Source organism: Mastigoproctus giganteus, chromosome 9, assembly GCF_048544385.1.
Source record: "Mastigoproctus giganteus isolate SK-2022 chromosome 9, ASM4854438v1, whole genome shotgun sequence".
Lineage (NCBI taxonomy): Eukaryota > Metazoa > Arthropoda > Arachnida > Uropygi > Thelyphonidae > Mastigoproctus > Mastigoproctus giganteus.
In genome coordinates, this window is record NC_143583.1 from 129,255,549 (window position 1) to 129,271,639 (window position 16,091).

General features: G+C 35.1%; 1 protein-coding gene across 1 annotated transcript in view; it reads left to right on the forward strand.

Annotated features, from left to right (window-relative positions):
- The window catches only part of Las (lipoyl synthase, mitochondrial), a 144,989-nt gene that overhangs the window by 52,206 nt on the left and 76,692 nt on the right, over positions 1-16,091 (forward strand). Inside the window, exon 4 of the mRNA XM_090381046.1 lies at positions 8,961-9,041. Within this exon, the coding sequence (XP_090237172.1) occupies positions 8,961-9,041 (81 nt within the window). The remainder of the gene's footprint in view (positions 1-8,960; positions 9,042-16,091) is intronic.

Consider the following 16,091-nt stretch of genomic DNA (forward strand, 5'->3'; position numbering starts at 1 on the left):
ATGGCAGCAAGAGGATCAGAGTGAAAGCAGAGAGTGCTAAGAATCTCTGGGTACGACCAGGCTGCCATGCATGGAAACTGAACTTGGCCTGATACAACGTAAGATCGCTCATTGGTGAAGACAGGATATTAGAGCTGAAAAAGGAATTAGAAAATTGAATTGGAATATCATCGGTTTGGCTGAAACAAGAAGGAGAAATGAATCACTTAAGTTTATCAAGTGGAAATCTACTGTACACCAATGGAAGCAGTGAAAGGGGCAAAGGTAGAGTTGGCTTTCTGGTCCATAAAGATATAAAAAACAACATTTTGGAATTCAAAAATACATCACCAAGGGTGTCAAGAAGAACAATAATAATCAGGATTTCTAAGAGGTACAACCTAAAGGTTATAATGATTTATGCACCAACATTGAGCCTAGGTGAGCAGAAACCCCACTACACCAGGGGTGGCCACCAAGTCGATCGCGATCAACTGATCAACTGTGTGGCGATCAGTTGATCGCCACACAGTTGATCAGTTGTTGTTGCTGCGCAGCCCTAGGCTTGTCTAGTGAAAATGCACACAGTTACGTTGTGGAGTGCATGGTGTATGCATTGAATTGTTATTTAGCTTACTTAATATTAATAACTGGACAGTACTTATATTACTTTAATACCCTTTAATTTAAAATTAATACTACGAAAAAGAGCAAAACGTATCATTTTCATCAAGAGTGGAAACTAGAATACTTTTTTGTAATGATAAAAGAAACATGTTGTTTGATTTGCAATGCTTCCGTGGCTATACCCAAAAAAGGAAATTTAGAAAGGCACTTCAACTACACTGATTAGTAGTATTTCTTCATATAAATATCAATTTTTGGCAATGGCTAAGGATCTCAAAGATAAAAAATTCAATTTTGCAAATATGCAAGTTCATTTGCAAAAATATCCTGTTTTTGAATTTAATAGTGAGAAATATATTTCTGAAATTGAGAAAGTTGTGGATGATTTTGAAACCAGATTTGTTGATTTTAAAACAATTGAAGACATTGTTCAATATATTTCTTATCCATTTAATGTCGACTTAGATACGAAACAAATTGCAGAAAAATCGCTGAGATTTTTCAGATGGAGAAAATATTACTTGAAAATGAAATTATTACATTGCGAAACAATATCTTCCTAATTCCTAATTCTAATTTAATTGCAGTACAGTGACTTGTTTTGTAGTTCCAAGATCAACATTATATACTTGATCATTTAAAAAATGATCAAGTATATTGCTTGTAATATTTGAGTTATATGCATTTATCCGATGTCTAGACATTGTGCGTAATGGACAGTTTACTCGAACATTGTATCATAATTAATACAACCAACGCAGTTACATTTTCGAAGAGTTAATAATGGCGAATAAGAATAAAAAGCAACAACGTCTGGACACAATACAAAGACTACAAATGTAAGAAAAGGACTGAATTTGAAAATTAAATTAGATGTTTTGAAACAAATCGATTCCAGTCAACAACAAGCAGATGTGTGCCATAATTTAGGACTGGCAGGTTTAACTGTAAGAACAATTATAAAAATAAAGAATTAATTTTAGCAGCGGGAAAGACAGCTGTTCCACTGCAAGCAACTAGGGCTAGGATGGCTATTAGGATTGAAATGGAGACTTTAACTAATTTTATTGAAGATAATATCCAATGCAGAATTCAGTTAAGTTAAAAATTATAAAAAATAAAATGAAATAAAAGAGAGAGAGAGAGAGAGAGAGAGAGAGAGAGAGAGAGAGAGATAGCCTATATGATGATCTGAAGAAAACTCACCTAAAAAAAAAAAATGTGGAACCATTTAAAACTAGTAAAGGCTGTTTGAATAGATTTAAAATCCAGGGAGAAGCCGCAAGTGCAGATCAAGGAGCTGAAACTTTCAAAAAAGAACTTGTTAAAATTATTGAACAGGGGTATTATGTGTTATACTTCTCAACAAGGTTTTAACAAAGATGAAGCAGGACTTTTTTTGGAAACAAATGCCTAAAAGAAGTTTCATATTGAAATAAGAAAAAAACATGACAAGTTTCAAAGTTGGCGAAGGATCGGTTGACTTTATTGTTGGGTGGTAATGCTGCGGGGGATTTAAAATTAAAACCCTTTTTAGTTTACCAGGAAGTGGGCCAAAGTACAAAACAAAATCGACACATTTTTCATGATTAAATTCGTCAATTAAATTCATGATTTTAATTGAAATTTTAAGTTTAATTTTGATATGCAAGTAGTTACCACATAATTATATACATGTGCAATGAAGAATATTTTGTATGTACAAATATTTGAATATTAAACATTTTGACCAACATTTGTTCATCTTTACACTACCATTTATTATTGATTAGGAAATATCCTATGGCACCGACCGTGACCCACAAATACATGTGTTACCTTATGGGAATGTGGCGCTCTGTTTTTCCGGAACGAATTATCAGCGTTAAGTGGGGTCACCTGTAGTGACAATACCGATGACGAGAGAAGGAAGGCATTAAAGGTATTAAACCTTCTAAACATGAATTGTTGGCATTTGAAAATGAAGTTAGAAAATTGTCTATTAGGTTACAGTTAAATGCAATTCAGGAATTTTGGGGGTACTTAATTGAAAAGATGGTTTCGGAAGAATTGAAGCATTTGATGGACGCTCTGAGTAGGAAACCAATTTCATCGAATGAATGTGAATGAGGATTTTCACAAATTAATCTGATTGTCAGCCCAACCACAGCTTCGTTGATGACAAAAACGGTTTCTTCACTACTGTTTCTTAAAATTGTAGGCCCACTGCCAACCGGCTTCAATCCAGCAAAATATGTCGATTCGTGATTGCTTTGGAAACGTCATTCAGCAAGAGACATACAAAGAGGAAGAAAAGAAGTTGGCATATTGTGTGAGAACTTAATAAAAATTTGGAATATTCTACAAAAAAAATTTTATGAAATTATTTTTACTTATTTTACTTTAGGGGCCCATAGTCTAACGAACGACCCTTAAAATGCCACTCAGTTGTCTGTCTGTCTGTCTGTCTGTCTGTCTGTCCGTCCGTCTGTCTGTCATAGCATTGTATCTCTGGAACCACTCAACCTGTTGACTTGAAATTTTGCATGGGTTTGTACATCATGTGGGCCAACATAATGCCATATTGATCATTGTTGACAAAAATTTGTCTGAGAAATGGAGGGCGGTTAAAATGTGGGGGGATAAAAATGTTGTTGACAACCTATAGCTTATCATACACCATTGGAAAGAGCTCAACAAGTATGTTTAAAATATAATTTTAATATTTTTAACATTAAAAATGGCGGCGCCAGACAGAAAAATGTAATTTTTGTGTCCTCCCCCCCTCTATTTCCTCCGCTAATGGAGCTAAAAATTTAAAAATCACATTAGCGATGCGTTATTCGACACTTATCAAGGGAAAACTATACCGATTGAAATCTATCATTTACTTTTTGTGTTAAAATTAAAAAAACAATTTTTTATTTCACTTCGATAGCGTGCTTCTTTGTACTAAGTAACTCTCCTTTTGGTGACAAAAAGTTTGCTAAATAGTTAGTTAATAATTCTATAAAGGTCATTTATAAATTTTGTGACGAGAAGTATTTTTTAACAATTTTCAAAGCTTGAGTTGTCCTAGCAAGGAGGTACTCAGAGAGCCAGTGTTGAGGCGGCAGTGGTGGTGGGGATGCGCCTGCGCGGAGTCTTGCACGGCCCTCACCTGCCAGTCGCTTCTCTCCCGAGACTTTAATCACTTCTCCCACCCTTGTCATTCACAACAACTGGAAAGACTCAAATAGACAATGTTTTCGTTAGTTCCTGAGTTTTAGGTCAAGCCAGGGTACTAGAAACTTTTTTTCAGTTACCATAAAGCTCTCTATTTGAGATACTGCACTAACGACCATTCGTGACTACAGACCATTCATCCTGAGTGCCCCGCACTCAGTAGTTGACCAATTTATTTACTTATTTTATTCACATTTTACTTATTTTTTTATATACTTGAATAATAAATTTATGCTTAATAAACTGTGTTAATATTCTAAATTTGTTGTTCTTATTCCAAAAACATTACTACGAAAGTAACAATATCAGGAAAAAGAAATTTTTAGAGTCCCTTTCGTATCCTTTTAATTTTAAATTTTACCTGATAGCAAAGAATGAGTACTGGCACCTATTTTTTTACAAAAAAAAAACTGATCATATTTGTTAACAAATTATCTGTCTATACAGATGTGGTTCTGTTACAGATAAATTATTAATTTATATGTAATAGAACTATAATACCAAATTATTCATTCATAAAGTTTATTGTCAGCTCATCTTAGCAATTATTTATTACATTATATATTTCTTTCCATCTTTTCACAAATGCAGCGAAGCATCATTTTATTAGTTAAATATACAGTGGATTCCGGGTATTTGGGACATATTGGGACTAGCGCACTTTGGTCTGATTAAGCAGCTGCCCCGATTATACAAATTTTCACATAAATAGTTAAAAATACAGTGGACCCCCACTTTACAATCAAATCATGTTACAGTGGACTCTCCATAATAAAATACCGTTCCCTATACAATAGGTAGTAAGCGCTGGTCATTGTGATCACGTTTGTGAATTGAATTTTAATTCTATTAAATGTCGATTCTAATAAGCAAAAATAGTAGGAATGTTATCCACAGGCTATAAAAGTAAAGATATATTAAGCACAAATTTACACTTTATTACTTTACCAATTAGCGAAATTAAATGATACGTGAAAATCAATATTTTCCCCAGGTTAGCAAAATTAAAATAAATTTATGCTTACATAGCTTACATGGCTTAATCAACACTGTAATATGCATATACTAACTAATTGATATTTCTGTTCACTGACATTTTTTGGGGTTGTAAAATTTAAAACAGCAAAAGATAAGCAATCAATAACAAAGAACACACAAGTACAAAATTACAACTAACACGATACGCACAAGTAAGATATGGAGTAACAAGTTTACGAAACATAAAAATAGGAATGAATAGAAGATTCTGAAAATTTATTTATTTTTATATGATTGAAGATTTCAGTGAAGGGGAAACATATTTCACCATAATCACTTAAAAACCCACTAATTCCAGCTATCGGTTATTATCGCAAATGCAATAAGATCAAGTTTACTACCTGTTTATAATAGATTGCACTAACAGAAAAGCCAAATAAACAAGAAACTGCAAATTGTTTTTATTGGTTTATGATGGAAACCTCCAGAAATGTGCTTTAGTCCAGTTGGAGACAATTGGGGGTAATCTTGAGTGCTGCCGTTCCTGCCACAATTAAACGGCATGTTGTCCCAATTAAGCGAAGTAAAACCTGGGCTATTTTCTTGATTAGGCTCTGTTCTTTAAGATTTGTTCCAAATAAACAGCTGCCCCTATTAACCAGTGGCCTAAATAACCAGAATCCACTGTACTAAAAAATTCAAGTATTGGTTCAAAGGAATCTAGGGACTTCCAGCAAAACATAACCCTAGATCAGAACTTGGTCAAGGCATGTGCTGAGGGTGCATCATGCACACAGGCACTTCAAGCATAGGGATATGCAGGGCATTTGTCACTTGAGTGAGCTTTCATCCCAAGACGCCACCTGGGTTTTCACCAATATGCGACTTGCTTCTCATTCGTGTTTCTTCTTCTACCAGTCTAGTAGGTTATTTCAACACAAGACCAACTGGTCAACTCAATTAAACAAAAACAATAAGTTTTTTCAGCAATTTTAACCATTTGGCCTCGTGGTGGGGATGGGCCAATCACACCCCACACCACGAGTTACTGTCCCCACTACGAGGAGGTATGTCGCTACCACTAGCTGGGCATTGCCCTACTTCTCAAATAAGCAACTTTTAAAAAATCTGCAAAGTAACAAAAACTGTTACGATCAATAAACAATTTCTTTACAACAGAAGCAGTGAGAGCAAGCATTCCTCGCTCCAATCTTGTTCTAATGTCCTCATAAAACACACATTCCAGCACCATGTGGAGGCCAGTCTTTGACTCACCATAAACACACAGCTCCATCAAGGCTGTTTCAGTTGGGGGCAACCCCAACTAAAACAGCCTTGACTTCAGGCCATGTCCAGTGAGAACATCACAAGCCACAAACCCAGACTGGAGCCATGCAGTTCGGGATAGTCAGGGCAGTAATAAGTCAATTTTTGATATTTTTAATACTCAGTAGGATGCCAAAGCTTCATGTTGCACATACACACAAAAATTAACCCATAAGCCACTGTTGCCCTAGATCATCACACTTCCATTAGCCTGTCATGTTTTGGTTGCATATGATAGATTCGTGGCTTCACATTGTTGCTACACCCTAATTCTGCATTCAGCATGATATTATTAAAAGAGGATTTGTTGGATTTTGCAGATCCTTTTCCAGTCCCCCAGTGTCGAGTTCTGATGCTCCTCAATCCCGTGTGTAGACTTCTCTTCCTGTTGCACAGACAGCAGTGGTGTACTGAAAGTTCATCTATTGCTGTAGCTGAGACCAGTTGTAGTCAACCTTTTATTGCCTCGACATATATTTACAATTTTCTTGAAGAGTATTGTGACCATGTTATATATAAATTTATGCCCCTTAATACACTTTTGAGATACCTGTTTATAATACCAGTGATGACTGACTACTTAGTATTAGCCATGGAATTAATATTAGCAAGGAAGCTGTATTAGCAAATATCCAAGGATTGTGCAACAAAATTAAATTTATTAAATTAAATTAAAAGTTGAATTAACCAAAACATGATTGATACAATAAATTTACCATATAGACATTAAAAATTTGTGGATAATTTTTCAATAAAGCTAATTTTGTGAGTGTACCTCCCAAAAGGACATCATGCACTTCCAGTGCTGGTTAAATACCACTGTTTTAGACAGTACAGTACATGTGGTTTGTACTTGGATTCCTATCCCTAGCATTCTCTGATTGAGCTGGGCTATTATTTACTTCATGGTGACACATCTGTTGGTCCATAAAATCATAAAAATCTTTGCTATTCATTAGAAAAAAATTTCAGTACAATGAAATGACAGTGTTACCCTACTGTGTTTCATTGCTGTTAACAATTCTCATTAGGTTTGCAGCTTTGCCTGAAAGTTCGGATTAAATATTATGCCTTTACTGTACCTACTCAAAATACATGGTACCATAGTTGCAGAACTTTCCTCATTTAAATTTTGTTTCAGAATAAGTCTGTTTTTTTTTTTTTTAAATATAAATTTAACTCTTAAGCCATTATTCTCATAAATTATTTTTTATTAATAAACTAAATATCTCACATTTTGAAAAATTTCACCACTCCTGTGGGTAATTGGATGATACTGCTTTATGCATTGTCATAGACATTTTTTCCATTAGAAATATGACCTTTTTTTATCAGGTTAAACACTTTTGCTCTTGAAATCACTTCATTACCATAAATTTATTTTAATATGTCAAGTATTGCACCCAGATTTTTTAACAACATACAAAATTTGATATTAATTCTTGGTTTTAAATAATGGTTAATAATTTTTACACCTACATGAAACAATATTCATCATGATTGTTAGCACAAGAATAATCAGCTGACCTTGAACTTACTAATGCTGTAAGCGCATGACATGCTAATATGTCCCTGCTTTGATTGCTCATCTTCTGTTTTTACAGGACAAAGCTGCCTTATTCCTTTGTTGTCACTTTGCATATATGCTCATTCAAAGAATTATACTTGATTGAAACTTTCCTTATTTTTATTTATTTTTTGTCTTCTCTTTGGGCATTGCTTTTTATTACGTTTTTGCATATGATACTTATAACAATAGTACATAAAATGCTAGTCATATCTCCTTGCCTTAATCCTTGACACATGGCTGTTCTTTTTTATGTTAAGGGAAATAAATTAGAATAAATAGCTTATAATATGATTGGTATCATTAATTTTTCATATGTGCTGTATATATTTGTTTTAATTTATCTTTATATTATTGCTGGCAGAAGATACTAAAAAATAAGTTGTATTAATGATAAGCGATAAGTTGTATTAACAATAAGGTCCTTTCAGTAGTGCAGAGAGGTTGCTACTGTGATGTACAGGAATTTTGTCAATAGATTATTCTGATAAATATATTATTAGAATAATTCAGAATGAACAAGATAATACATTATCTTTCTCACTTTGGTATTTGATGGCCAGCAGAGCATTGCACTTAGTAAGCGAAGGTCTTGTGTTACAAGCAGAACATTTTTTATAAGTTGCCTTACCATTTCACTACCTTCGAACAAGTGCCATTTTGCTTTTTATTGATTATTCCATTTTTTAAAGCCATGGTTAAACCACATCATGATTATTGTATTCAGGTGTAGTGACTCTGCTTTTTCATGTAGGTTGTGGAGTTGCTGGAGGGGGATGCACTGAAGAGCAACAAGTCCACATTCTACCCTAAAAAAATTACCAGACCTGAATGCAGTAATCAAGGTGTAGTTTAACCATGACTTTATAAAATACAAAAGCCTTCAATTTTGTAAATTGCAACACATTTGAGAATCTTATTTCCTTTGGGTCCTATCTAAAGTTTTAAAAGAATAACTAAACTAAACAGTGGTGATAATTGTTTTTTATTCCCTCAGCTGCCACTAGTTAGAGAACACATTTTTAAATTAGAAAGGATAGTTTAAAATAGCTTATGCCAATTTTAAAAAGACTTGTACCAGGATGTAGTAAAAATACACTTGGATGAAACTGGTGAAGCATTTGATTATAATTATTTTATTATTCACTTTTTAAGACTGCATTATATTGTATTGTTTTTTAATACTTATTTATTAAAAGATCTTTTTTAATAATATAATATAATATAATTTTTTATTTAAGTAAAATCAAGATTTAACATCAAAATTAATTTTCTCCAGGTGTGTGAGGAAGCTAAATGTCCTAATATTGGTGAGTGCTGGGGAGGAGGAGAATATGAAACAGCAACAGCTACAATTATGGTAAGCTGCTTAATAAAATAATTGTTGTGGCTGCTCCTAGAGGAATTGAAAATACTATATCAATCCAAATTACCATGTGTGTTTTTTCCCTGAAATTTTATATTAGAACTGTATTAGTTAGAACAGGTACAAGACCGATTTTCCAGGAATGGCTGGTCCAGCACCTCTTTTTGTTATTAGTTTAGTTTATTTTTATTAAATTTACTCATAAGCATGGCTTCTAAGAAAGATGCAAGTGTCAGTGGTGATGTCAAGTGTAAACACCAGTCCATATCAATACAAGATAAGGTAGAGCTATTGAAAAACCTGGATCAAGGTGTTTCCATGCAGAAGTTGTGTGACGTCTGTGTTATTGGTTTGTCAACTGTTTATGATATAAAGAAGCAAAAGGACAAAATATTAAAATTTTATACAGTGATTCCAAGAAGCAAATGAGAATTAGAAAAACTATGAAAGATGGTAAGAGTACTGAGTACAATTGAGTGATGATGGAATGATTTTGATGTCAGAGTGATGGAATAGACTTGTCAGGCATCATGTTAATGGAAGAGGCCTAGTTTTTCATAAAGAACTTAAATTAGAATATGTGTGTCTATAGTGAGGGATGGCTTCAAATGTGTAAGAAGCATCATGGAATTTCTATGTATAAAGTGTGTGGAGAAAAACAGTCCACAAATCACAATGGAGTTGCTGAGTATGTGGATGAATTTGCAAAGCTTGTAGCTGATGAGCACCTCAGGTTAATGCAGATAAAATGCATTATATTGGCAGTGCACACCTAGGAGGACATTAACAACAGAAGATGAGCTGATAGAATTTGAACAATCCAAGGATAGAGTTACCATCTTAGTGTGCTCACATGCTGCAGGCACACATAGATCTAAGCCTTTGGTGATTGGAAAAAGTAAATGATCTGGGGCCTTGAAAGGTATTAAAATTTACCCAGTAATATACGTGCAAATAAAAGTGGCTCCATTACCAATGAGATTATCTTAGAATGGTTTGAAGTTTTTTGTGTTAGAAGCAAGAGCACACTGCACATCTGTAGGCCTACTACCTAAGGATTGCAAAATTCTTATTATTCTGGACAAATGTTCAGCTCACCCCAAAGATGAACTGTTATATATAAGGAAAATGTTTATACAGTGTTTTATGCCAAACTGTATATTACTTATCCAACTCCAAGACCAAGGAATACTGTGCTCTGTGAAGGCCAATTATTGCTCACTTTTCATGAAACATATGTTAGATATGGTTAATGCTGGCAAGCCTATAGATATGTTTATTAAAGAATTTAACTTGAAACACGTCCTTTGGTTTGTTTTTAGTGCCTGGGAGAAGGTACAAGCATCAACTCTAAAGAAAGGCTGGTAAGTTGTAGCCTTCTTTTATGTTTAATCACCAGATGAAAATTTTGACAATGACTTTACAACAGGATTTCTTATATCAGATGAGAAAGAGGTTGTTCATGAGCTGCTTGAGTAGGCAAAAGGTGTTACAGGACCTGTTGCCAAGGGTCTAGCAAGTAGGTTAAATGAAGAAAATTTGGCCAAGCGGATGGATGTCGATGAAGAAACACCTGTTGTTTATCGCCATACTGACTCTGAAATTATACATTGTTTTAAATCCTGATGAAAACAATGGTGATGAAAATGAAGCAGATGTAGCTGAAAGACCTACTATTAACAAGTTAATTTAGTGTCAGGTGAATTAATCAATGGACTAGAACAATGTACCTTTGTGGTGGAATAAGAGCTAATGAATCTTTATTTGATTCATGAAAAATTACAAAGGGAAAGATCAAAGCACAAAAAACTTCAATTGGATGAAATGTTTAAAAAGGCAACCAAGAAGAATATGAGCCATAGCAGCAAGCCTACATCTGAAAATCCTGTACCTTCAACTTCATGTACTCTGGGTGTCTCTCCTGCAACATCACAAATCCATGATAAACAGTCAACTATTAATGATTCATCTCTAACAGAGTCTCTCCACTCGCTGTCTCATAGACGCACTGTTTCTGCTGCGTGCCTCTTCTACAGATACTTCCATGGGCACTGTTCTTCTGAATTGGCTTCTACAATTCCCGCTCTCTCTTTCAAAACAGTCCGAACACGTGCCGCCACCAGCCAACATCCATTTACTGTCCAACTTCAAACCCACAGAACCAACTTTTCATCTTCCTCATTTATTCATTCAACTGCCATTTTCTGGAACAACCTTCCTTCATACGTATTTCCTGAAAATTACAATCTACAGAAGTTCAAGTCCAATGTCAACAAATATCTTCTTTCGTCTTCTCAATCTCCAACCCAAGCACGGTACTAAGTACTATAGGTTATAATACCTCTCGTGTTTGGGGTTCTCATAAAAAAAAAAAAAAAAAACTATGAAACAGACTGCAATCCTAAAATCCCTCAACATCCAGACATTTTTGATTAGCTCTACAGTTCCAGTAAATTCTAAAATCGGTCACTTTTAGAGCGGTAGTACTGCAAAATTCTTTGTAAGTACAGTAAGTAATAAAGACGCTCGCGGCGGAGTCATTATCTTGAATGTTCCTGTTGAACGACTCTGCCGCAAGTGCCTTTATCCCATACTACCGGAACCTATCACAGCAGGTTTCTAGAGTCCTGAAATCTCATGGGATAAAGTGCATAGAGCTCCCAGGCAGGAAATCGTGATCCCTCATCTCTAGAGTGAAAACACCGGTTCCCACCTTACTAAAAGTGGACTAGTCTATCAAATTTCTTGCCACGACTGCACTGGTTGCTACATCGGAGTAACTGGCAGAAGGCTCAGCAAATGTATCTCAGAACACAAAAGAGTCATCTGCTTAGCAGACATAGAACACTCGGCCATTGCTGAGCACTTCTGGTCAACCTAACACAAAATTGGCCCACGCCGTGAAGTTATGGTTGTTGATCGGTTCCACCATTACCGACATCATGCCTGGTTGGAGTCATTGCACGTCACGTGCTCTAATACTTCAGTCAACAGAAAGCAGTGGATGTCTTGTCCACCCTATTATTGAGGCAACCATTCTCATGACTGACAAACGTTGGCAATGTTCACATACATCACAACCACAGGCTTCAACTTCAAACAGTTAGTCGTTACATCATGCAGTTTATTGTGCATGACTGGCACTACACGCTCTTAAGTTCTATGTTCCTAAACTTTCAGTTCAACTGATGAAGGTTACCATAATAACCAAAAGCTTTTTTACTGTGTGTATTTAATATATTCTGTTTTACTATTTAACATCAAACCTGTCATTTATTTTATTTTACTTTCCTTGTCTCTCTGTGCTATATAATATATTATACAGAATGAATCCAGAGCACACAGGCCTCTTTACCTATGCCTCTATTACTATTAAATTTTATGGAACAAAAGTAGGAGTCATTAACCATGATCCTTAAATTCCCTCTACACCATAGGAATGTCAAATATGATGGCTTTCTTTTTAACACATTTTCACAATCACAAGCTCTCCACACATGTACAGCACACTTTATGGGGCAGCCCAAATTTTAGCTCAGCCACCTAATTTAATTCCAAAATATACATTTTTCACAAATGATGGTATATCATATCCTACCTTTGATTTGTCCCAACATAGTTTCTGCAAATGTAACAGATATGGATTGTTCACGCAACCATGAGTTGCCATTGTCAAAGACACAAAACATGAAAATCACGTTAGAAGCAGATACTAGTTAGCACAACTGCACCAGAAAACAACTGAATGTAGAAGAAACACTCTGCAGGTTTACACAACTACCTGACTTGCAGGTCTGGTAGCTATATAAATATGTTTGGGCTTGTCTATACCTGTCATTCAAGAAGGAAGCGGTATGCATATTACATATCATAGAATGTGTATCTAAGAAAACAATTTAGATTTTTAGAATTAGCACTAAAGTACATCATGAAACACTATGAATTTTATAAAAATCAAAATCTCTGTGGATTTCCATGCTTTACCAGTGTTATATATATTTCATTATTTCCGGTATGGTAGGCCCTAGTTATAACGCAGTTCACTTTATGCTGATTTGCTATAATGCTGTTCTTATATTATAACCCGTATCTCACTATAATGCCCTTTTACCAGTGTACAGATTGAATTTTTGAACTGGATTCTTTTACAGATTGAATTTTTAGCATGTTTAATAACGAAAACATTTTATCTGATGTAGTCGATAACACGAGAATGAATAGCAAAACAGCATTAAAACCTTTCCCACTTCGACTTGAGAAATTTTCCCACACTCAGTGAAATTCTCTCCCACACTAATTTAATTGCTGTCCATTGACTTGTTAGGTAGCTCCTAGATCAACATTTGGAAAATTATCACGTTAAGAAATATGCAGTATTGCTTGTAATATTTGCATTATATTCATTTATATGAAGTCTAGTCATCACTTAGTACAGCGTTAGACATCGTCTGTAACGGACAGTTTAATACTCAAACATTGTATCATAATTAATGCAATGCAGTTACATTTTCGAAGAGTTAATAATAGTGCAACAATGTCTGGACATGGTACAAAGACTACAAAGGAAAAAAAAAGACTGACTTACAAGTGGATGTGTGCACAATAATTTAGGACTGGTAAGTTCAACTGTAAGAACAATTATAAAAAATAAAGAATTAATTTTAGCAGCAGGAAAGACGACTGTTCCATTATTGATTAGGAAATATCCTATGGCAGAAACCACAACTCACAAATGCATATGTTCTCTTATGGGAATACGGCACTCATTTAGCGCTGATTCACTTAGCGCTCTGTTTTTCCGGTGTATATGTGTCAAATATTTATACCAATTATTTTATTTGAAAATCTAATTAGCAGAAGTAATTTTAAAAGTATTTTCTTATCACCAAATAAAGTTACAGTTATTTTTTCCCTACATTTGATTGTATGTTATTAAAATCTTTTATTGGATAAGGAGTATCAACATCTAATTTGTTTAATTTTTTAGTTGAAACTGACCAATTATTTTAGTATTTTTTTTTCAAGTTTCATGTATAAATTAATTTGTTTTTTAAATTGTTTTCACATTGTTTAATTTTAAATGTTATTTAACTAGAAAATTTCTTCAAAATAAGTTAAATAATTTTTTTTATTTATAAATGGAAACAGAATGACAGCAAAAGTGTGCAAGAGAATGATAGAATTAAATTTAATATATCTCATCCGTATTGTAAAGATTGTAATAAAACATCAAAATGTTTCTTGGTGTAACTGTTAGTAGACCTGTGTCTAGTTCCTATATGCAAGTTTTGAAACACTGCACCTGGTTGAGTGGAGGTGACTACCTAGGTTTGAACCAATGTAAGCTAGGGTTGAGGGTGTGCTGTCCTCACCATGCAGATGAATGCCATTAGGCAACACTAGATGACTCATCATCTAGTGCAGTACCATCACCTTGCTTTTTGGAAGCTTATAGTAGCAAAACCCATGTTTAGTCTCCAGAGCAAGCTCTGGAAATCCCCCATCTCCTCTATCATGCAATGTGAGTGATGTTTTTTTGAGGCTATGATGAGATCCGATATACATTATATTTTGAGGGTACAGCTCTAAAACAGTTTTCACAGAGCTTTCCAGTTGCTAGTTAGGCCATCAGACCAAACTTGTTAGTTGCTCTCTAGGCAGCATTTGGATCTGCTAATGTGTAATCATACTGTCTCTACTCCGCCAGTTAGTGAATGGAGGGAGTCTGAGCAGTGTGCATGCGAGAGGCATTGTTGAGGCCATGTTATGTCAAGGAACTGGATATATAACCCCAGGGGCTCACATCTGGTGAGTATTGGCTTGGCACATCCAGGGTCCTGAACTGGATATCATCATTTTTCTCTTTCTTGGTGATTTCCTTCTACTTTCGTCTCTCTCTCTCTCTCTCTCCCTACGATGGACTGAGACAGTATTTAAATTCTATACAGTGGGACCAACTGATGATGTTACCAACAGCAAATTCAAAATGGGAAGCATTCAAAGAACTTATCTTGGAAGCTACTAGGCTTTACATACCAACTAAGAAATATTGTTCAAGGTTTAGGCCAAAATGGATGTCAGATGAACTAATGAGGCATATGGCAGAGAAGAAAAATGCATGGGATACTTACAAATTAACACATGATACAGAAGCCTATGATAGATATAAGTTGATATGCAACCAAGTTACAAAGGAGGTTAGGCAGGCAAAGGCAGATTACGAGAAATTCTTGGCAAGGGATGCAAAGAAAAACAGCAAAGAGTTCTTTACTTATGTTAACTCCAGAAGGAAGGGGATGAATCAGATTGGTCCACTTGATATTGATGGGTCAACTGTTGATGATCCTGCTCAGGTAGCTAACAAACTAAATGAATATTTTGCATCGACATTCACACATGAGGAGTTATTCAGCAAGGGGAATGCCAGAGGTGTATTCAACTCTAGCAGTAAGCTACAGAATCTTGAAATAACTGGGAGTAAAGTGGAGGAGAAACTGTTGAAGATAAACACGAGAAAGGCACCCGGGGTGGATGGGATCTATCCAGTTATATTAAAGGAGGCAGCAAAGGAAGTAAGCAAACCCTTAGCCATAATTATGAGAGCTTCCTTGGACTCAGGGGAGGTACCCATAGACTGGAAATGTGCAAATGTGACCCCAATATACAAAGGAGGATCAAAGGCTGACACAAGTAATTATAGACCTGTGAGCTTAACTTCTGTTCCAGGAAAATTAATGGAGGCACTGGTTAAAGAAGCACTGCAGGATCATTTAGACAAGACTTCAGTTATAGCTCAGACACAGCATGGTTTTGTTAAGGGGAAGTCTTGCCTGACCAACTTGATTGGATATTATGATGCAGTCACAAAAGAACTGGATGCAGGGAATAACTTTGATATTATATACTTGGATCTTAGAAAGGCTTTTGATACTGTTGCACATGGAAGACTGCTACACAAATTGGAGCAGTGTGACATTGGAGGCAAATTGCTGCTATGGATAAAGGGGTGGTTGAGGGGGAGAAGACAGAGAGTGGTAATCAATG